The sequence below is a fragment of the Cyanistes caeruleus genome, unplaced genomic scaffold (assembly GCF_971803275.1).
Source record: "Cyanistes caeruleus unplaced genomic scaffold, bCyaCae1.hap1.1 HAP1_SCAFFOLD_116, whole genome shotgun sequence".
Lineage (NCBI taxonomy): Eukaryota > Metazoa > Chordata > Aves > Passeriformes > Paridae > Cyanistes > Cyanistes caeruleus.
In genome coordinates this window covers 274,880-296,982 of record NW_028255916.1, presented here as the reverse complement: position 1 = coordinate 296,982, position 22,103 = coordinate 274,880, and the positions used below count along the sequence as shown (strand labels likewise).

Here is a 22,103-nt window from a genome sequence, read left to right as displayed (position 1 = left end):
GTTTCATCAATTTCACCAATGCCTCTGCTCCCCAATGTCATTTGTTATGTTTCATTTGTAGAACTTTATTGGAGGACCGCCAGCAACCCACCGCTCTTCACAGAAGTAAACGTGAACACCGTTTATTTCTATCTTTAGCACACCTTTTATAGGGTTCTACAGGGCCTGCAGGCAGAGCAAGTTACTATTGGCTAACACACACAGGTTTACATTTTTTCTCCTGTACACAAGGATATTGTTTTGCTTTACTCTCTCTTCTGCAGGAAGGTTTCAAGGACTTTAGCCTTTAATATCACGAGTTATTTCAAAGACTGGTTTGTGCAGACAGGCCTTTACTAATATATAAAATATAGCAACAATTCCCACTTTCTCTTTTTGCACAAAACAGGCTTTGGATGTGACTCATTCTATACTCTTATGAAGACAAGATAACACAAAACTTAGACTGTTATCCCCATAACATTATAAGTAAAGTCCATCCCCCTTCTAGCACAAGAGACCTCAACCATCCAGTGATGCCCCAGCTGGAGAACCAACTTCCAATGGGGTCACTATCTTCTTTCAGGGCATGTAACCCATCCTGTAGCTGTTGCAGTTGCCCATGGATGGAAGCTGAATGATCAGTAAGATTCAGACAGCACATGCCTTCAAACTCCTCACAACCATGTCCTTGTGCTAAGAGCAAAAAGTCAATTGTGGCTCGATTTATTAATACTGCATGACGTACACTACTCACATCGGCTGAAAGTTCACTTAACATTGTGGATGTTAAATTCAATTCTTTCTTAGTCTAACAAGCGAGCCTTTTTAGAGTTGCTAAGCTTTAATTCATTCAGGCTTCACTTTGACTGACTGATGTTTTTTGTTTTATCAACTACATTCAGCAATTGATGTAAGCTTGGATGGTAACAAAGTAAGTTTCCCAAAATAACAGGGTTTTCTATGTGGATTAGCAGGAATCCCATTCCATGCTCTATCTCCACAGATTAGGAAGATGGAACTAGGTAATTGCTTTGGTAATTGTCCTGTGAGATTGCACCACTAATAAAGGCTTTACTCTGTGTAGTAACGAGATCAGCTATAGGGTTGTCTGCAGCCCAGTGCTGCATTACTTTGTTAGAATGGCTTCTGTTGGGGGTTCAAACATTATCCATCTACCTGAGGTATTGGTTGAATCTAAGAAATCTAATTTTTCTGGGGGGCCCTATGGCAACATTAAGAACTTTGATAATTTTTGCTTGCCAAGAGGCTTCAAGTTGTCTTAATGTGAAGCCAACAGTGCAATTGCACTCTTGCAACATTGCAAATTGATTCAGTCAAGTCTCATTACTAATTAAACCTTTAAATGCTGGAGGATCCCATTCAGGGACTCCTATGAGACAGGTGTGAAAGGATCTCCAGGTGTGGCTAGGCTCAGACACATTGACCTTTGGCCAGTTCAGTGTGCCAGAGTGACCCATATGTTCTGTCACTTTTGGATGTTAGTTAGCAGACAGTTGGTCAGGACTATACACAACACAATTACCATAAGCAGTTTGTTCCATGTAAATGACACCATACTTGCAAACTCACAGCTAAACTTTAACGTTAAATGAACTTTCAAAGATGCTTACACTACCTCTTGAAGGGGGAAACGCTTATACTTTATACTAATAAAACAATTACTGTATAGGCTAAACTCTTTTATCTTAAACTATTATCTAACTACTTTTAACACACGTGCTCTGGTATATATGTAGTGTAAGTGTGGAAGCAATTTGCTGAAAGGGTAAACACACAACTACAATTTGCTTTATATACGGTTAGATGGAGTCTCTACACTTTTCTTAGATCTTCTACAGAATTTCCTTCACAAACAGACTATGATTTAACACGATTCAGTCTTGGAACGTTCACTGCTCCTGTGATGTCAGCTGGCAGCTGATCGGTGACTGAGGGCTTTGATGTTCAGGTTGTTCTTCACATCCTTCTAAATCTTAAAACAAAAGATAATTGAAAAAAATGGTAGAGACACAACATCATAATAACAACATAAAATTTCTGTTGGTAAACTGTCTGTGTAGTGTTCAGACACAACTGTGTCCTGACAGCTCCACTTCTGATCCATGTCTGGAGTACCAAGGCTGTGTGGTGACTTCTCTGTTCACTGGATCTCGTGTGTTCAGAGGCAGACAGTCTGGTCAGATGGACAGGTGACCTTCTTGAACCTGCCAACAAAACACAGACACTTCTCCCCTTGAAGTTAATGAATTACACTAATCAAAATGCTTTTAGGATATCAATTTTCCCCGTTTTCTTAAAAAAAAATAAAAATGAGATGTATTTCTGTTATAAACATCAACATCAACACAAACCCATATATACAAGGATTAAGAACCTATAGCAGTTAAAAAATCAATTAAATCATAAACATTATTAATAAGATATGTAGTATAAAACTACTATTAATTACTAAAACACTGCACCAGCATCCCATAGTTAGTAAACAAACAGAAACAAAAAATCATCAGTGAAGGATTGGATAACCACCTCCGGAAATGATTCTCCAAGCCCACTTCAAAATTGATCCAGCTGTCATATTAATAGGGTCAAATTGCTGAGTCAAAAAGTGACTCAAATACTGATTTGGTACAGAAAACATCTGGATCTGTTGGCAAACATTCTGTCCAGGTAAAGTTAAGGCTTGGCCAGGGCCTGGCTTTAAACTGGAAAGATGCCTCTTAACTCATTTCTAAAACAAGGTTCTCAATAGCAGCAGCTAGGAGATGCTTACAGCACAGCAAACTGTTAAAATGCATTTGTACAAAGCAAATGATCAGAAGCCTCAGGTACCAGACCAATCAAACCATGCAGCAGTTGGTTTAATCTGAAGCCTCTCCCATGGCAGCTGATCCTCAGCAATGGTACATCTTCTTAAAATTCTGGAAACACTGAAAAATAAGAAAGCTATAAAAAACAAAAACTGCAGAGATTGCAACAACCAAAAGAACTCCTGATGAAGTCAAGGGTGTCACAGACTGCATTCCCTTCTATCCACAAGCAGGTGTTCATCAGTGTTCTATCACAGCTGTTTCAGATGTGGCTATCTTCATCTCTCTAGGAAAATAACTATACTTTGCAGTTTAGACAAGTGTCTCCAATAAAACATAAACAATTTAAATTAAACAATATTTAAACCTAACAATAATGATTTATGACAAAAGGAAGTAACAAACTTAACCTTAAAAGAATATATAAGTTATAAAATTTAACTTAAAAACATTCAAGCCTAAACATAATAAAACTTGACTTTTCTTAATTCTATTAACACTTAATCTATATTAAATAAAAACATAACTTATTGTGTTACTACAAAGAGGCAACTAAAAGTTTGATATATACCTTTTAAACACAATATCACAGTAACATGGATTCACTATAAAGATTATAAAAATGTAACAAGTACATCACAATTCTATGTCATCTAGCTTTGAGAATAACTGCAAATGGTACTAAAAATACTCATGCATAACAGGAATTTGCCTAGTATATGTTCAAATTGGTTAGGATTTTAAAGTGCAGTTTTTCTAGAGAAAAACCACAACAACACAGAATTTGGCAAATTGCCATTCAGCTTTTGTAGCACTTTTCAGAAACATTAAGTCTAATTCTTAAACTAAAATCTAAAATCCAAATTGGTATATATGCAGTTATATGTGTTTTATATAACAAAAGGACTCACATTGAAATTACCTTATTAAAATTGTGGGAAAAAAAAGCAAATGGGTAATATATACTTTAACTTAACTTTGTCTTGTACAGTAAAGTTCTCTTAACTAATTAATTTTTTTAAACCATAAATATCTTTTGTAGATAACATCAATTGGCAGGTTTTCTTAGTAGCTGTAAATTATACCATATTTTAACCTTAGGTTTTAAGGCTAATTATTGCAAGGTAACTTCTGTTAATATTCACCTTAAACACCTTTTTTTTTGAAAAGGGGCCTTTTTAAACGTTCAAAGAATCACAATAATTTCTCCAGTAAAACCGCCGTGGGAACGTTGTATCCAAGCACATCCTCCAGCACTGCACTTTCCTCCTGTGAATTCCCTGTGCAGGGAATGTGTCTGTGCTTTTCCCTGCTCTGTTCACTGACAAACAACCCTGAGCCCGTGGGACTGTCAGAGCTCCTTCATGCCATGAAATCAGGTTGTGTTTCTCATGGCATGTTCTGGAGGAGCTTTTCTTGGTGTGTCTTGTGCTGCTGGAAATGACACAAGAGCCAGGAGGGAACAGAAGCTGCTGCTGCCCGTTGGCTCAGGGCCAGGGAACCAAGTTGTGCTCCCGGGCAGTTGGGCCCTGCTGGAAGCAGAGCCGCGTTTCCCTTGAGCAGCTCAAGCTTGTGACAGCTCCAAACAGGAAAACTCAGCAGAAAACTCTTCCTCCAAACTCAGCTGCTTTCCCTCCTGCAGCTGTTTGGGAAAGAGCCTCAAAGCACAGACTCTGCTGGGAGCCATTGGTGCATTTCCTCCCTCCCGGCAGCAGCAGCTCCTGAGCCCTTCACGGGCTCCTGGCCCTTCCCAAACCCTTCAGCTCCCTTGGAACTCTCAGCAGTCACTAACATATGCATTTCTTTCATATTTAAACTGCATTTAAACTTCTCTTTTTCTCTCCTCTCTATCTTTTTTATCTCCTCTTTATCTCCTTTAATCCCATCAGCACCAGTAGGATGGGGATGGAGTCTTGGGGTGGGTGTGGGATGAACTGAGGATCCAGCAGAGAAGGGCAAGGCAGAGGGGAGAGGACTCAGCCAACCCTTCTCCTGCTCTCTCCTCCCCCAGGCTCCAGCTAAAGCAAGTCAGACTGGAAAGGATCCCACAAATGCTGTGTTCTCCTCCCTCTGAGCTTGGCTGGGGATCCTCAGCTTCAGCCTGGTGCAGTGGCTGAGATTCGCTAATTTGAGTTTTTTGGCTAATGCACTAAATAATGTGGTGGGTTTAGCGCTGGCTGAAATCTCCAGGGCACTTACTCATTTCTCACTGTGAGACATGGATTAGGAGAAGGGCAAAATAGGCTTAAAACTTAGAAGGAATAAAGGAACTTTATTAACAGGACTACAAGAATGAGAAACTCTAATAAAACTTTCAGAACGCCTTTCCTCTCCTTTTTTTTTTTCCTGACACTGTAGAGATAGAACTTGGGATGTTAACACAGTATTAATTACACAGTAGTTTTGTATTAGTTTTTGTAGGGGGAGAAGTTTTTTCCTGTTATGTCATGGAGGCTTTTTTACAAGGAATGGATTTTTTTGTGCTTTTTCATTTTTACAAATAGCAGCCGCCTTGGAAGAAATTTTTCTGTCGTGACATTTTCCTGATTTTTACAGCCCTCCTAGAGGGGTGTCAATGGATTATGAATTCATGGGGTTTTATTTTAAGGATGAGTTGTTTGAAGGCAAAGGTTCTCTTCATTTGTTTTTGTGATCATCATTGGAAACAGAAGTTTTCTTCTCTCCCTGGGGGCAAAGGGCATTTTATTGTTTTTATTTGTTTTTCTGTTCAAACTTTTATGGGATAACAGTTACTTTAACATGTGTTTGGTTTCTTTAATGGATGCTTTTGTTTAGATTTACAGTTTTAATATATTTTTATACTTTTTTCATTAATTAAAGGAGTTATTTTGTATATCATTGTTTATTTCTATGGCTTTACTATAAGAATATTTTTGTTTCAATTACCATTTTTTCATTACTTTTCTATCTAATGTTTGACTTCTTTTTTTTACTGACTTTGATGTTTTTATGTTGTTTTTTTTGTGTGTTATTACTCTGTCCTTTTCTGTCCCTGGAGAGATGAACAAGGTTTGTAGGTCTCATCCCTGTATTGAAAGGGTTAATATCTTGCCCAGCCTCATATTCTTCCTAGTGTTCCAAATAAATAGGTACTGTGAGGGATACATATCACAGGTGAGCACCCACTGCACAATCTGCTTTGGATTAAATCCCATCTCCGTCTTCATCAGCTCACAGTCACTGTGACACTATTCCTGCATGGAAGAAACAGGCTGGGATGGCCCTTTCTGCTTTTGGTCCTTTTATTGGCAAGTGAAATATTCTATTTGAAAACCTTCAAACCCTGGAGTTTCTTTGTATTTCCACCTGAAAATGCTGCCAGCCGAGGTTCCCAAGTGTGTGGTACGTGTTTGTGTGCACAGAGCAAAGGTGTCAGCCTGTGTGCGTGGCCCGGGTGTCTGTCAATGTCCATTGAAGCAGACGGCTGGAAGGGGGCTCTGCCCGCCCTGCGCTGCTCCGGGGCTGGGGCTGGGCTGGCAGAGGCTGCAGAGCGCTCTGAGAGGCACAGCCTCAGCCCCGGCCGGCATCTTGTGCACGGTGGCACAGCCTCAGCCCCGGCCGGCATCTTGTGCACGGTGGCACAGCCTCAGCCCCGGCCGGCATCTTGTGCACGGTGGCACAGCCTCAGCCTCGGCCGCCATCTTGTGCACGGTGGCACAGCCTCAGCCCCGGCCGCCATCTTGTGCACGGTGGCACAGCCTCAGCCCCGGCCGCCATCTTGTGCATGGTGGCACAGCCTCAGCCCCGGCCGCCATCTTGTGCATGGTGGCAGCTCTGAGGGCTGTGTGAGGGACGCTCTTCCCCAGCGCTGTTTCTCGTCCTTTCCTTTCCCAGGATGGCATTTGGAAATGTTTCTTCGGCCCTATCAATACACAACTCACTGTCTTACTCACTTTATGCCTGGAACGTTCTAAGAAGACAATGAAAAGCGTAGCGTGATTATGATGCACAAATAATAGTCAAGAAAACAGTACTCCATAGTGTAGGGCCTGTAGAGCAGGGATTCGTTTATTCAACACCAGGAGTGAGGAGGAAAGCTCCACCACAAACTCACTTGTCCATTCTTTGCACAGGACAAGCTTTTAAACTTTTTAAACTTAATGGGCACATTCTACTTTCCTAAGCTTCATATTTTCTAATTCCATGATTGTGGAAGCCCTTGCAGCAGGGCTCTGCATGAAGTAGTTGTCAGCCTCTTGGGGGTTGTTTTGGATGAAGGCTCAGGGGCTAGCTGAATTCAAAAGGCCTTTTTGTTACACTTCAACACTTATCTTTTCTGGGAATTCAACACAAACTTGTAGTCAATAAATTCTGCAAGTGCTCTTGCTGCGTGAGGCCACATTGTATCTTTCATTCAGCAATTCATGAAGAAAACACAAATTGCCTACTGAGAACCTTCTGCTCCCTTCCAAATCACTACTCAAGAACAAGCCTCAGGCACATGCCCACAGTCCCTCTCTGCCAGCAGCTCCGAGCTGCATTGCACAGTGCTTGCTGTGCCCCAGAGAGCACCAAGCAGGCTGGCCTGGTGCCCCTGAATATTTCTGCAAAGCCCTCTGCATTTCACACCTTTGCTGTGGCTCAGTGCAGAGCTCCAGGATTGCAGGCGCTTGGTCCCAGAGCTGTGTGAGGCAGTGGCTCGTGCAGATGTGCCCTGACTTGCTGTCAGTGCCTCACGCTGGCCTCGGTTCCCCTGGCAGAAATGCCGTGCCTGAAGGACACTGCCCTGTGCTGGAGCCTGCGGAGCAGCCCGGCTCCCTCCCCCTGTGCCCAGAGTGCTGCACACACTGCTGACCATTGCCAGCAGTTCCAGGGCAGGCGGCAGAAGAGCAGCAATGGTCAGGCAGGGCAGCAGCCCTGGGCTGCTCTTTGCCTTTCTCTCCTCCTGTGCAGACTCCAGACAGCCCATGGCACCAGTGTGTGCTGTGCCCAGCACGGCGCCGCTTCCCCTCAGGAGCAGCCAGCTGCCAGCTTGGCTCTGAGAGCGGAGGATTTGCCTGGGGTCAGCAAGAGGCAGCCAGGGCCAGGCTGCTGCCTCTTGCAGCTCCAAGGGCCTCCTTCCAGCCTGCCTGTGCCGAGGCTCAGGCTTCTCCGGGCTCTGCCAGGGCTCTGCTGGGGCTCCAGCCTGGCCAAGGCCGGGCCCGCTCTCACCTCACAGTCGCTCACAGCTCTGCACCACAGGAGACCTTGCACAGCACCCTCACTGCTCTTTGTGCTTTCTCTCTTCAGCCAGACTCTCCTCCAGCCAAAGAGATTTCTCTTAGGGATACAAATCCAAGTGGCAGGAACCCAAATACTCTCGAGTCACATCTGCACAGCCTGCATCTGCACAGGATGTTTGCGTTGCACCGCTCCTCCTTTGGTTTTTCCTGCAAATGCCATTGCTGTTTCTGCCTCAAATAGAAATGGCACAGCTGGGCAAAACTTGTCCAGTTGGCCATATTCCAAAGGCAGTGTGGTCTGGAGAGGATGAATGAAGAGGAGCCTTCCCCCCTTACAAACTGTACCAAAGAAGCCATCAATGTCACTTTCCACCTCTAAGAAAAAACTGACAATTCAGGAGGAAATGTTGAGCTTTCTCACAGGGTCAGAAGGAGAGAAATGTTCCAAAGGAGTTGAGATTTTAGAAATTTTATTTAAAATCCTACTCTACAATCCTACACTACAAACCTACACTACCATCCTGCACTACAATCCTACTCTATAATCCTACTCTACAATCCTACTCTGCAATCCTACTCTATAATCCTACTCTAAATTGGTCATGGAGAAGACAGTTCTAAATCAATTGTTGCATTCCTGCCTCCTCCTTCCACTTCTTTACTGCAACGATGAGAGGTGCCAGGCTGGACCCAGGCATGGCCGATGTTATAAATTGATGCTGCAGAAAGGAAATGAAAACAACAAGAAAGCATGATTTTCCAAGCTAAGAGCTTCAAAGGCAGGGGAATGCTTTTTAAATGAAAAGGGGATTGAGTCAGAGTAGGTCAGGAGCATGGGGCAAGAGTGGCACAGGTTGCCCCAAGAGCTGGTAGGTGGCCCACCCCTGGAAATATCTGAGGTGTGAGTATCCTGATCTCTAGAAAGATGTCTCTGCTCATTGCAGGACACAGACTAGATGTCTCCCATGTCCCTGTGTGTTAGTTTGAGATGAATTGACATTTAGGGAAAGAAGTAAGAAACCCCGCACGGAAGTGATTTCTTTGAGAGAAGCTGCTGGGAGCTTCCTCTGTGCCTGAGACAGGCCAATGGCTGGCTAGTTCTGAGAACTGACAACATTTTGCACCATTTAGAAATGAGATGTGCCTCTGTGATGATGCACATTTTGAAAACCACCAGCCCGGGCACTGGCCCTCTTTGCTTCCGGAGCCCGAAGGTAACGGAGTTCTGGTGAGGCCGGCCCTGCTCGCCCACGGCCTGTGCTCCTGGGGGAGGCCGGGCCAGAGCCCAGCGGCTCCCGGGCGGGGGATGGAGGCTGCGGGACCCCGGCCCCAGGCTGGGCCAGGCCACGGCTGCTGACATCTTGCCCACACTAAACCCTCTCCCCGGCGTGCAGCGACGGCTCCAGGCCGAGCCTCCCCTCCCAGCGGCTCCCGGGCAGAGAGAGGGGCCCAGCACAGCCTGAAATCCAACACCGTGACTGCCATGACCTGGGTGAGATTGAACCCTTTCATTGCACAGGTGAGACCTTTCTTATTCTTGTGGGCCTGATAATAAAATTTGTTATTCCTTTGAAGTTTGAAGCCTGTTTTGCCCTTCTCCTAATCCATAGCTCCCAGCAAGAAATGAGTAAGTGCCCTGGTGATTTTAGCCAGCGCTAAAACCCAGCACTCCCTGCCAGCCCAGCCCAGTCTAGGATTGCTCCCCACTGTCAGCTGAACAGCACCAAGGTTGGAAGGGAGGAGGATGGGGGCTCATCTGATGCCTTGGATTTCAGTGGAGGAGGAGCCCATCCCTGGGACGCTGTTTCACCTGCAGCCCTTTTGGCATTTTACCTGCAGCAGCTCCTTGGCAGACCAGCGCTGCGCCTCGCCTTTCTGCAGGCAGCATCTCAGGAAGTCACGCAGCAAAGGCGAGAATTGCTCGGGCTGCCGCAGCTGTGGGGTCCCTTCTGTGGCTATGTGGAATTTAGCCTGGGGAAAAAGGAAACACAAGGCTCCACCTGCTTCTTTCCCATCTGGAACTGCTCTCCCAGAGCCCATTGTTCCAGCTCCACTCTGCAGTGGCAGTTTTTGCCCTGGCAGAGAGGCAGACATGACTTTCCTGTAGCATTTGGATGATGACTTTCCTGTATCATGAAAAAACCCAAGCCCCAAAGCCACAGCTTTGCCAACATCCAGCAGATCTTGCCTTGGCAGCTGATTTCATTGCCTGCTCTAGTTAGTGGCAACTACATCAGCAAATACATGTTTCCTTCTCGGAGGATTCCCAGCAGCTTGGCAGCCTTTTTGGAAGAGGGATTTTGCTATTCTAACTAACTCTACTATTCCAAGGATTCTTATAAGAAAAGAATCTCTGCAGTGCTTGTTGGTCCCTTAAGCACAGCTGCCATAAAGCAAAACTCATCAGGCTTTTTGTCCTGTTCTTGAAAATGATGGTAATTGGGAGAAAAGAAAGGAAATGCAGCAGGTGTTCCTCAGTGAAGGAAACAAACATTTGGAATCTCATTTTCAACACAGACACATTAAGATGCCTCCACAAATGTATTGGGTTGAAAATGCCTGTTTGGGCACACAGGAGCCACCTGCAGCTCTGTCTCTCAGCACTCTGAAAATTTCAGGTTCCCTTAGGTGGCAAAAGGAAAATATTCATGGTGAAATCAGAAGTGTCATCCCTGTGGTAACCCTGTGCTGGTTGGATTCTCAAGTCAATGCATTAACACTGTGCCCATCCCAGAAAGTGCCAGGAAACAAACAGGAGGTTTTGGCAGGCTCTCCCCGTCACCAGGCTCCAGCTTGGTGATATGGAGAAAGTGGCTTGGGTTAGGAAAGAAGGTGGTCACTGAGTGTCTCAGCAGCACTGCACAAGAAGCAGAAGAGACTCTGGCTTTACAGCCTCATCTCCAGGTTTCAGGCAAGTTTCCCTGTGAGAAGAATGGGGCTGCACCTCTTCTCTCAAAAGCACTGTTTTTGAAACTTGGTTTGCTTTGAGTTTCTTTGCTTCATTTCTGGAAAGATAACACCAGCTCTGAGATGCTTGTTTCCTATTCTTGGGGCCATCTACACAGCCACAAGAGCTGGAACGACTTCTAAGGCAAAGCAAAATGCTGCCTGAGAATGGAGATGGTTTGGGCGAAGTAAGGCTTGAGTTCCCCCAGTGCTGCAACCAAAGCTCCAGCAGATGCTGATGTGCTGCAGGGCCATTTGTAGAAGGGGCCTTGGTGGAAGTACTTCCAGCAGATGGCCATGGGATTTTGTGCAGTGAGCAGAGAACACGGGACAGGTGAGAAAGACAGCGGGATCAGAGAGTATTTGCTCCTTACCGATTGAGCAGTGAAACTGTCATAAGGAGTTTTTTGTTCGGCCATTTCAATTGCCACAATTCCAAAAGACCACACGTCCACTTTGGGGCCATATGGTTGACGCTTCACCACTTCAGGTGCCATCCACCAAGGAGTCCCGGTCACCGAGCACCGCTGATTTTGCTCAGGGGTGAGCTGAGCAGAAAGGCCAAAATCAGCTGAGGAGAAAGCAAAATACTCTTTTAATTTTCATACTCTCAATTAGGAAACCAAGCCAGAGAATTCCCCAGTGGAAGTTTGAGAATGTGCAGTTGAATTTCCTGGACAACACTCCCTGCTCTCTTTCCTTAGGGCTTTAGCCAAGGAAATATGAATTTTCTACTTCAAACATCCCCCCATTTTTTACACTTCCTCCAGCAGTGCCTTTTGTTCCCCTGAAGGTTTAGATTGCAGCTCCCTCCCTCTGGAAGGAACACACACAGACACACACAGAGCAATAGCACTCTTGGCTGCTTGTGGTTCCTTGTCATAGCTGTGTGCACCCTGCAACTGTGCCTTCAGCCCACAGCAGGGGGGACCCCTGCACTGCCAGCAGCAGCATTTTTGGGGAGCTGGCAGTCACTGAAAGCAGCCCCACACCCCCCATTCCTGGAAGGCTGAAGCTGAGCAAGAATACACTGACCCAGCTTGACAGAGCCGTCGGTTCTGAGAAGGATGTTGTTGCTCTTGACATCTCGATGGATCACGTGGTTGGAGTGAAGAAAATCCAGTCCTTGCAGGCACTGAGAGAGAAAAGAGAACCAGGGGGGCAAAAAGTAGTGCTGTGAGTTCATCGCACAAGAAAGGAAACAGCTGTGGAAGGTTCCCTTTGCAGGGGAATGGGGAGGAATGGCAGAACACAGCGCCATTGAGAGCAAGAGCCTGCTGCTCCCACAGGAGGAAAGGCATGTCAGCTTTTGAAAGAGCACCAGCAACTGCTGTTGTAGACTGTCCCCTGCAAAGCAGCCAGGGTGACGGCAGCTGCAGTGCATGTGCTCAGTAGCAAACAGCTATTGGGCTACACTGCTATCCTTTTCAGCTGAGGAATAAAAGAAATTAGTCTCTTTTTTTCTTTCCTGTTTGTTTCAAATCCTGCCACCACACCTTTGCTTTAGAGACAAGGAATGTAGTGCAGACAGGCCAAAGTTTAGCTAGGCAAGGTGGAGAAGTGCAAATGCCAATCTGAGAGACAGAGCTAGAATACAAGAGCAGGGGATAAGAGGACAGGAAGTGAGTCCAGTGAGTGTAGGGGCACTGGCAGACAGTTCCCTTGAGATGCTTTTGCTTGCCCATAGCTGAGCAGCAGCACAGAAACCAAGCCTGGCCCATGAAATCCCTCCCGTTCTGAGCCCCTGTTTCCCAGACAATGCAGCTCAAGGCCTTGGAAGCACAGATGGGATCCCTGACCTCCCGACTGACAGCTGCAATCTCTCCTTCAGACATTTGAATCTCGTCGATGAGATCTCTCAGAGTGCCTCCGTCCATGTACTCCATCACCAGCCAGAGTTCCTCATGCACAAGGTAGCTGAAAAAAGGAAACAAGGCCATGCAGGTGAACATGCACGGCTAGGTTGGTTTTTTGCTTGAGTCTTGTTTCTGGGTCCCTTAGAGACAAGGGCAGAAGAAAAGGCATAGACATTGCCTCTAGGCTGTGCAGTGTTTGCAGTCTGTGCTGTCTCAAGGAGAAAGGCAGTTTAGGAAGAGCCCAGATAAAAAACCTGTCACGCATGGCATTTCTGGAAATAAGCACCTAGTCTTCCTGGCATGCACAGCAATGGGAAAGAGGGGCAACAATGCAAGGGCAATCCTCTCTTGGATGGTTCATCAGCATTTAAGAAACTTGAAAAACTCAAGCCCAAAGAACTGTGGAGGCAATGAACTTACAAGGTATTGAATTCTTAAGATAGGGCTGATGCAGGTTTTTGAACAATTTTCAGTCTGCATTTGCCAGGGTGGATTCATGCACACAAAATGCAGTCTCTTCCCATCCATTGGAGATAAGTAGAGAAATAATCATTAACAGCTCTATTTCCTGCCACTGACCAAAGTGGGTTTTTAAGCTCTCATGCTTGTAGTATGTAAAGAAACATTCAAGGGATAGGACCGTGACCACTCACCTGGCTAAGTAATTCACGATCCTGGGACTCCTATTACTCTCCATGATCCTGATTTCATTCATGGTTAGTATCTTCCTACTCACTCCTTGCACATTTATTTTCTTTATGGCCACCTCAAATGACATTGAAAAGGAGTAATTTGAGAAAATTGGTAGCATGAGACCACAACACACATGGAGCAAGTGATTTTGGAATGGCACAGCCAAGCTGTGCCCAAGTGCCTTGTGATTAGACCTCATCACTGGAGTAATTAGGAAGTGACATTCCAACAGCCCATTTCTCTGCTCCCTTGGGGGTCAGTTACAGGACATGTGGCCACTGAGGATTTGCCTTGTCCACAAAGCCTGTTCCAAGTGCAATTTGCAGGCTGGCTCCAGTCTGTGCTTCTTGTGCCTTTTCAGCACAGCTCTACTCAAAGCTCCAGCCACAGCTGTCAGCAGTGGGGAAAGGCCTGGAGAGCAGCAGAGGCTGCAGGGGCTGTTGACATTTACCTCTCCTCCTGTTGCAATGTCAAGTGCTCTGGAAACCTCTCCAAAACCCCTAGAAACAAAACAGCAGCAAAGAAAGGAGAAGCCATTTAGATCTTGCAGTGGAAGCCAGTCCAGACAGGAGAGCTCTGCTGTAAATGCCTAAAAGCTGCAGGTTGCAGGAGGGGTCTGCCAGAAGGCAGATGATGCATTTTCCCCTCAAGTGCCTGGGCACTGGGCCTGTTCCTGAAGCCTTGGGATTTACTGCCTCAGCTCCAAAAGGCAGCTTATTCCTTCATCTCGGGTGTCAGCTTCTAAACTGTGCAATTCTAATCCTGAGCACGGAGTATTTCCTTTAGCAAACTCTTGGAGAGAAATGTTCCTGAGAACTGTTATCTGACAGCTCTCATTGGGGGTAGGTTGTGCTTTCAGGCAAGCAAGATTCTTCTCCTTTCATTAGTGTGGCCAGATGATTTGGAGACATCCAAAAATGCGAAGGAAATGAATCCTGAGCTGTCCCACACTTGAGAGACAAGCAGATTTACCAGGTTCTGTTCCTTGCTGCAGGCAAGACCTTGGCAGCATGGAGATGTCTTTGACAATGCCTTCTGAGCACACTTGACAAATTCTGGCCAGTACTGAGAGATGGGGCAGACTAAGCCCGCTGTCTAAACATGTGGACAACTTGTCTGACTTCCCACTTGATGGATATTCCACCAGTGAAACACCTGGCCCGTGGCTGTGTAGAAGTGACTGTGGTTGGACTCACCCGCTGCCAAGACTTTCCAGTTCGATGTATTTTGTTCTGGGATTTTCCTTGTTCACCATTCTCCCTGAGGGAAACAAAATGCAAGATGCTGACTCTCAGGCAGAGATCCCAACTTGCAGGAGATGCCAAAGGCAGCCCCGCTGTCTGGGGCTCTGAACCCTCTGTGGTCAGCTGGGCAGCAAGCACAGCAGCAACAAGACAGGCAGTTGTGCAGTACAAATGGGCAGCAGAGAGACTGATTTTGTCCAGTCCTTGGAAGGAAATGAAGCGCAGAGAGCACAGCAGGGCACAGCACAAGGCTGGCAAAGGCCAAGCATGAGCACTGACAAGCAATGGCAAGAAGACACAGCCAGCCTGAGCCCCTGACAAGCTGTGGCCCCCGTTCAGGACACAACAGCATTGCCTTGGAGATCAGACACAGCCAGGTGCAGATCAAGGCCCTTTTGTGTCCCAGCAGGTAAAGGTAGACACCAAATCAGCTGGGATCTTTTCTCAGCCCCACCAGGTCTTTTCTGAGAGCACAGCACTGGCAGCTGTTATGGGCAAGAAGCAGATTAAATGGGTTGTGCTGCAGAATCACAAAGGGCTTGATGTGTTTTCCCAGAGACTGATCTGAGCAGGGCTTGGGCCAATAGGTAGGATTCTAAGAGTCATGGGAATGGCTGGGAATCAGGTATGAAAAAGTGCCATGGATCTGAGGAATACACAGCACAGGGGCTGCAGGCTCGCTCCTGAGAAATGCCTGCAGTGCTGTTTTATCTGATCACACCATGTGGATGTGTCTCTTGGACACATCTTTATAAGAATAAAACTAGGATATTAATGACAGATTGTTATACAAATATCTGTTTCTTCATTGTGGGCCCAATGAAAACATCTCTTGCTCTCTGTTTCTGCTGTCACCTGATGTTCTTTCAAAGGAGTCCTCACTGACAAAAATATAGCATTCTCATAAAAACCTTGTAGATGTAGTAGAGGCAATAAATACAGTCCTAAAAATGACAGCAGTAAGACACATGGGGCAGAACAGCTCTTTCAGGATGGAGAAAAAACAAACTCTACCAAAAACCACCAAATCTGAAACCAAAAAGTATAGAAACTGAAAACTAAAAACAGAACCACAACAAAAAGACAAAACCCCAAATCCAATTAATATCTCTGAAGTCTTTTGGTTCTGACGACAGGTGGGAAGTCTGGAGTCTAAGGAGAATTTAGGAATCAAATATTCTGTTCAGTTTGGCCACTAGCACACAGGACTTGCATAGATCATTTGCTGGGCCACAGCCTTCTGCTGATCCAAGAACAATTCCTGCTTCTGCCTTTAGTGGCAAGGGAATGCCAGGCAAAGCCGAGCCAGTCCAAGCTGCCCTCAGAGGCAGCAGGAGCAGCCAGAGCACTCTCTCGCTGCCTCAGAGCACAGCAGTTCCTGTGGGGAGTCCTAAATGTCTCTGGGACACCAAAGTGAGGAGGATCATTTGCTACAGCTCTGCTGGCACGTGCACACAATACACTGTCCCTCAGACAAGAAATACACCAGACGTACTCAGTTGCTCCACGAAGTCTCCCTGGCTCTCCTGGAGCTGAGCAGCAGATGTGTCACTGCTGGAAATGGACAAACTGCCCAGGATCCACTGCTCAGCTTGGGGAACAAAGGCTCCTTTAGATGCTGCTGCTGCTGCTGCTGCTGCAGCAGATTGAATGGAAGAGCCTGTGTAGATCTGCGAGAAGAAAGGAGTTTGTGTCAGAAAGCTGGCTGGCAGAGATTACCCCGAGTTCCCTTTTCAAATGCAAGCCCTTAGGAAGTTGCTGTTAGCCACATGCAAAGCTCATCAACTGGATTTTTTGGATGCCCGCTTCTGGAACCAAATGGTCAAAACCCAAGGTTGGTTTTAATCAAGTTGATGGCCAGTTTCATATTCCATTTTCCTGGATTTTCTGAAGGATGACTGCAACAACGACCATTGCACTTCCTCCCAAGGATCCCTTTCCCCCTCCAAGGGCTGCAGACACATTTGCAGCTCCTTGTTCTAATGTTGGAGCTCCTCCCCCTCAGTCCTCTTTTCCTGCACCATCTTCAGAAGGTGCTCAGCCTGCAGCACTTGTGCTTGGGACAGTACCTGTGCCTGCCGCCGACCTTGGGGCTCTTCATCAGCCGGCATTTGCTGGAAGCCTTCGCAGGCTGCCAGGTGAGATATCAACACGTCCACCTCAAGTCAAAGAGAACAAAGCAGTCAGAGACCACAGCTTGTCCCTGTGTGCCAAGGCTCATTGACTGTGAGCAAAGGGAAAGAGCAGGACAGCAGCAGATTCACCAAGGCATACAGACAGCTTGCAGCTTGTATTCCAAATCTGTCTGGGGGACTGTGTTCACTTGCAAAAAGCCCTGAAGAAACAAGGAGAGCAGGAGCAGGCCAGCAGGAATCCCTTGAGATGAGTGCTGGCAAAAGGGGCAAATGACTGGTGCCACTGTCCAGGGCAGCAGCTGAGATTGAGCACAGCAGGAAATGTCCTTCCAAGCAGCTGGGATAGACACTACAGCAGGATGGCACTGAGAGGCATCAGCCCAGCCCCCTGCTGCTCTGCAGAGGAAAGGCAAGAAGGGCAGAAAGCACCAGACTGCAGTGACTGCTGTGCCTATCGCTCTTTCACTCACTCGATTTTCTAGAGCCTCTTGCTGCTGAGCGAGGAGATGGAATTTCTCTTCGATTATTCTTCTTTCTTCCTCCAGCCTCTCCTCCCTTGCCCTGATCCTAGCCTCAGTTTCCTGCAGCTCTGCCAGAAGCTCCTCATTAGAGGCCTGTGAAGAATGACAGAGAGGAATTTCCATGAGTGGAGTGTCTGCCACACTTTCACTCACCTGGTTTTCTTGATTTCCTCTCTGCCAGGGGAGATTCATCTCCTCTTCGACGCTTCTGTCTTCCTCAGGCCTCCTCTTCACTGCCGTGATGGCCCTCGGAGCTTCGGGCAGCTCTGCCTGGGGCTCTGCCTCGATGTTCTGTACACACAAATGGAGAGCAAGTGCCTGGGAGCTGCCATCAGGCTCAGCTTCTTCCTCAGTTTCAGCCTCAAAATCACACTCATTCAGTCACTTCTTTCTGCTTCCCTACCCACCTCTGCTTCCACTGTAACCTCCTGTCCCGCTGCTGATCTCTGCAGAGGCTCTTTGCTTTCAGGGCCTCTGGCACTCGTGGCCTGCTCAGTCCCAAGAGCTGCGTTTTATGCCCCTCTTCCTGCCCTTCACTCTGTCCCCTGCTGAGTCAGCCTTACCTGGCCATTCTCCAGTGGCTCTTCCACCTGCTGCCCCAGCTGCTCTTCCTGCTCTTGGGCTGGGAACAGCTCTCCCTCAGGCTGGCACGGCCGTCCTGATAAAACAATCTGCTCCTGCTCTTTCTCTGGATGGACCTGCAGAGAAAGCAAGAGAAGATGGGCTTCAACTTCTCATCCAACATTTGTGGGCCAAGACTCAAAGGCTGATGGGCTCCCACGTTCCCAAAGCTCTGTGCTGCTGCTCTCCTGCCTTGTTCTCTGCCCATGGGGAAGCACAGATTCCAAAGTGACCCTGGCAGTGCAATCAGGGCCCATCTGGCACTGAATCTCCAACAGACTCTTGGGCAGCTGACAGGAAATGTGTGGCATTTCTCAAGGGCCTCCCTCCCCTTCTGCTGTGTCCTGCTTGTCTCTCCATAGTGACTGACAGCCAGCCCTGTCCCACAGCTCCATCCTGGCTCTGCAGGGGCTTCCTGGGTGAGCTCAGCCCTTGGGAGAGACACTGCTGGAGTTCATGTTCTTTTCAGGCCTGCCCTGCCACTCCTGCCCTTCTGACATCTACACTCTTGTTAGAAATCCTGCTCATTCAGGAGACAAGGATGTGTGCAATTGGATCCTCTGCTGCAGCTCAGAGAGCCTCTATGGCCACCTCAGGATATGGAAGAGGACCAAGGTGTTTCTCCTCCCTCTTTTGTCAGCTGAGAATTCTGAGTGGCACTGACAGAGATCCTCAAAAGGCCCCACCAACAAATTAATTGACACACCCCTAGGGATGCCAATGAAGGAAGCCATGGGTCGTGTAATACATGTATGACCAAAGTCAGCAAAAACCACCTAAACCATGGAATTGTCCCACCTCACTAGGACAGGCTGAAATTTATAGGTTAAACAGGGAGTGTCAGGACAGAAGAGGCAGGAGGAGGAAAACAGCTCTGAGGAGAAAAAACAACCATCTCTAAAGGGGTTCTTAGCAACACAAGACAGCACTCAAGGACTTGCAGCTTTGCCCCCACACTAGGCTCCAATGCAGTTTCCAAAGCTGCAGACTTCACCACAAAACGTATCAAGAGAAACTTGCCACTTGTGGATTTTGCCTCAGAAGAAGGGTTCAGAACTACACAGTTTGTTTCTTTGGCCACACAGGACAAGAATGGCCGGCCACAGCTTCATGGACAACACAATCATCTCCTTGCAGCTTATCAAAAGCCAAAAGACAGGTGGCCTAAAAGACTCTGCAGAAGTGAAGAATTACTCCAGAAAACTGCAGAACACTTCTCCAGGTCATCCTGAGGTTTCCAAAAAGGGACAGCAAACAAAGCAAGCCCTGTGAGCCCCAGAAATGCCGTGTGAGCCCTTGGCCATGGCTTGGCAGAAGCCAAGAGACAGAGCTTCCCTGAGCCAAGCAGCCAGCTGCTCACCCGCAGGCAGCAGCGCTTTGGGGCCTCAGCACGACGGCTGAAAGTCCAATTTCCATCTGCCACGGGATGGGGGAATGGCTGGGTGCTGGCAGGACTCCAGCACTCAGCATCCTCAGCCAGCAACAGCAAGTGCTGGCTGCTCAGAAACTTGCAGCTCTGCCTTGCACTAAAGACAGCAGCACCCAGCACTGGCACTTACTGTCTGGGCATGGTCAGGCTGGGCTGTGACCACAGCTGGAGGCTCGTGCTCCTTTTGCTCATTTTGCTCCTCTTTGGCCTCTTCTCCAGGAGCAGAGGGAGCCACAGCAGAGTCTGCTCTTGCTTCTGGGCTCTGTGGACAGATGGTGGAGTTAGGGACAGGCAGCTCCCTATCATTTAGAACCTTATTTCTCTTCAGCTCTATTTCTACAACCAGCTCTACCAAGCACAAATCATCAGCTTTGATAGCAATGGGATTCTAAGTCTCTCCAAGTAAATCAAAATGGGTTAATTCAGCCAGGCTGCAAATAGTTCTGAATTAGAGAGTTCACCCTGGCTACTATCAGCAATCAACGTTCTCTCTGCAAATCTGAGCTTTGAGTTCTTTTAAAGCTCTGCAATGGAAAATTAGGAAATAGCCAACAATGCCTTTGCTATTGCTGTTGTAAACATGGAAATGGATCTTCTTTCAGCCCACCCAGCTGGCCCTCTGCACTCTACTGCCACAGGCCAAGCTCACAGTTCCCTGCACAATTCTGAAACACCAGGAGCATCAAATGTTCCTTTCTGACTCACCTCAGGATCGGCACCTCTGAACACACGGCTCAGATGACCTGCAGTGGACAAGGAAAATGAACCAAATTCTTTGAGAAAACTGGAGAGAACCGTGGCCTATTTAGAGCAGCATCTGAAAAGATCTCCCAGTCTGCATTTTCAAAGGTGTCCTGCTTGACTGGTGTGGTTTAAAACAGCAACTAAAAAATCACTAGAAAACTTACTTATTTCTTCCTGTGAGATATGGATTAGAACAAGAGCAAAACAAGCTTAAAACTTAAATGGAATAAAGAAAGTTTATTTACAAAAACTACAAGAATAAGAAACCAGAATAAAACTTCCAGAACAACCCTTTTCTCCCCCACTACCCAACCATTCCCTTGTTTACATGACAACATAGAGACAAAAAACTTTGGAACTTTGGTGTTTACAACAGTCCCAATTCCTGCTGGAGTCTTTTCATCAGTCTTTGTAGAGAAACAGAAGTCTTCTTCTGCTATCTATGGAGTTTTTCACATGAAAACTATCTTTCTTCATAGCTTTCTATTTCTCTGATGCCAGCTGCCCAGAAATCTGCCATCAGTTGTCTCCTCCCATTTCCCATCACTCTGAGGTGTGTTATGGGTCATGAGTCCAGGGATGTCATTTTTATGAATGAGTTATTCAAAGGCAAAAGTTCTCTTTATCTGTTTTTCTGAGCCCTCCTGGAAACAGAAGTTTTCTTTTTGCTTCTTAAAAGCCACAAATCTTCAACTGTTACTTCTCCCCCTCTGTTCCAGCATCTCACAGTGTCACAACTACTTCATCATTTGCTCAAAATCCACACTTGGAAACACTCCATTCCTCCCAATATACTCTGTCATGAATTAGAGGAGTTTTTTTCAGAACACTACTGTCCATCTCCATAGCTTTAACAGAAAAATATTTCAGCTTAATAAAGCATCTCCTTATTTCTCTTCCCCCTCTCAATTTAATTTTTTTCTTCACTCTCTTTGATGGGTTGATGGTTGATCACTCCCTCTCTCTCTCTCTCTGGAAAAAAAGGATTAATCTGCATGTCTCATGCAGGTAGTAAAAGAGTTAAAATCTTGCTAAAGCTGCAGATGTTGATGGTGTCAGGTTTCAGGTCAGTGGCAGAAACTGCAAACCAAGTCAGGCTGGCAGGCTCCGTTTCTCCCCCCACCCCGCCCTCTGCAGCCTTGTCTGGCCTGGAGGGGGGGAGGAGGCCGAGACAGAGCCCTGTGACCTCGTCAGAAGCCAGAAACCAAAGAGAGCAAGAAATTCCCGGCCTCACATCTTCAGGTGGTGTTCACAGGTTGATCTCACTTCTCAATAGTTAAAACCGCTGCCAATTCTCACCCATGGCCAGGAATTAGTCAGGAGAAAAAACTCCCATCAGCCTCCAGCAGTTTCAACTTCCCCAGCTCTCAGAGCTATCTTAAAAGTAAAGTCACCCCAAGAGATTGAGCCAGCAAAGTGAGGAAATGCCAGACTCTGCTGCCACAGGCTCTCCCGTGGAGGGAACAGAAGCCCTGCAAATGCTGCCCGCAGCCCCCTGGCTACAGACACCCCGTGTTTTGCTGAAGGTGTTGACAGGAGCTTTACCAAACCAGTGGCATCCTCATGGTCTTTGTGTTTCAATAGCAACCCGGTCACTAAGAAAGAGCAGGGAGACCTACAAAAGCCAGCTCAGGTTCCAGCCAGGGAAAACCTCTACTTACGTGCCAGGTTGGTGAGGTAATAGCCGGAATATCCGATGACATAAATGGTGCAAACGGCAGCAGCGAGCTGCTCAATCATTTTTGCCAGTTTGCACACTCTGCTCCACCACAAGAACAAACAAGGCTCCTGTCAGTGTGCAGCTGCCCACTGACAAACGCCTCAAGCAGGAGGATGCTCCTGCACTGAGCAAGCCCAAGAGCTGCTCTGACCCTGAGGCCTTCCGTGCACCAAGGCAACCTTGGGATGTCACCACGACAAG

General features: G+C 46.9%; 1 protein-coding gene across 1 annotated transcript; it reads right to left on the bottom strand.

Annotated features, from left to right (window-relative positions):
- Positions 1 to 8,446: 8,446 nt before the first annotated feature.
- On the bottom strand, positions 8,447 to 22,050 carry LOC147646187 (serine/threonine-protein kinase PAK 3-like). The gene is made up of 15 exons (XM_086873817.1): positions 21,844 to 22,050; positions 20,144 to 20,181; positions 19,569 to 19,700; positions 17,952 to 18,086; positions 17,338 to 17,679; positions 16,802 to 16,891; positions 16,228 to 16,402; positions 14,685 to 14,748; positions 13,940 to 13,988; positions 13,449 to 13,561; positions 12,739 to 12,856; positions 11,975 to 12,074; positions 11,314 to 11,510; positions 9,827 to 9,964; positions 8,447 to 8,712 (listed from the first exon to the last, which is right to left on the bottom strand). The coding sequence occupies exons 1-15, from the start codon at positions 21,920 to 21,922 to the stop codon at positions 8,611 to 8,613; spliced, it is 1,872 nt and encodes a 623-aa protein (XP_086729943.1). The 5' UTR covers positions 21,923 to 22,050; the 3' UTR covers positions 8,447 to 8,610.
- Between the last annotated feature and the right edge of the window lie 53 nt (positions 22,051 to 22,103).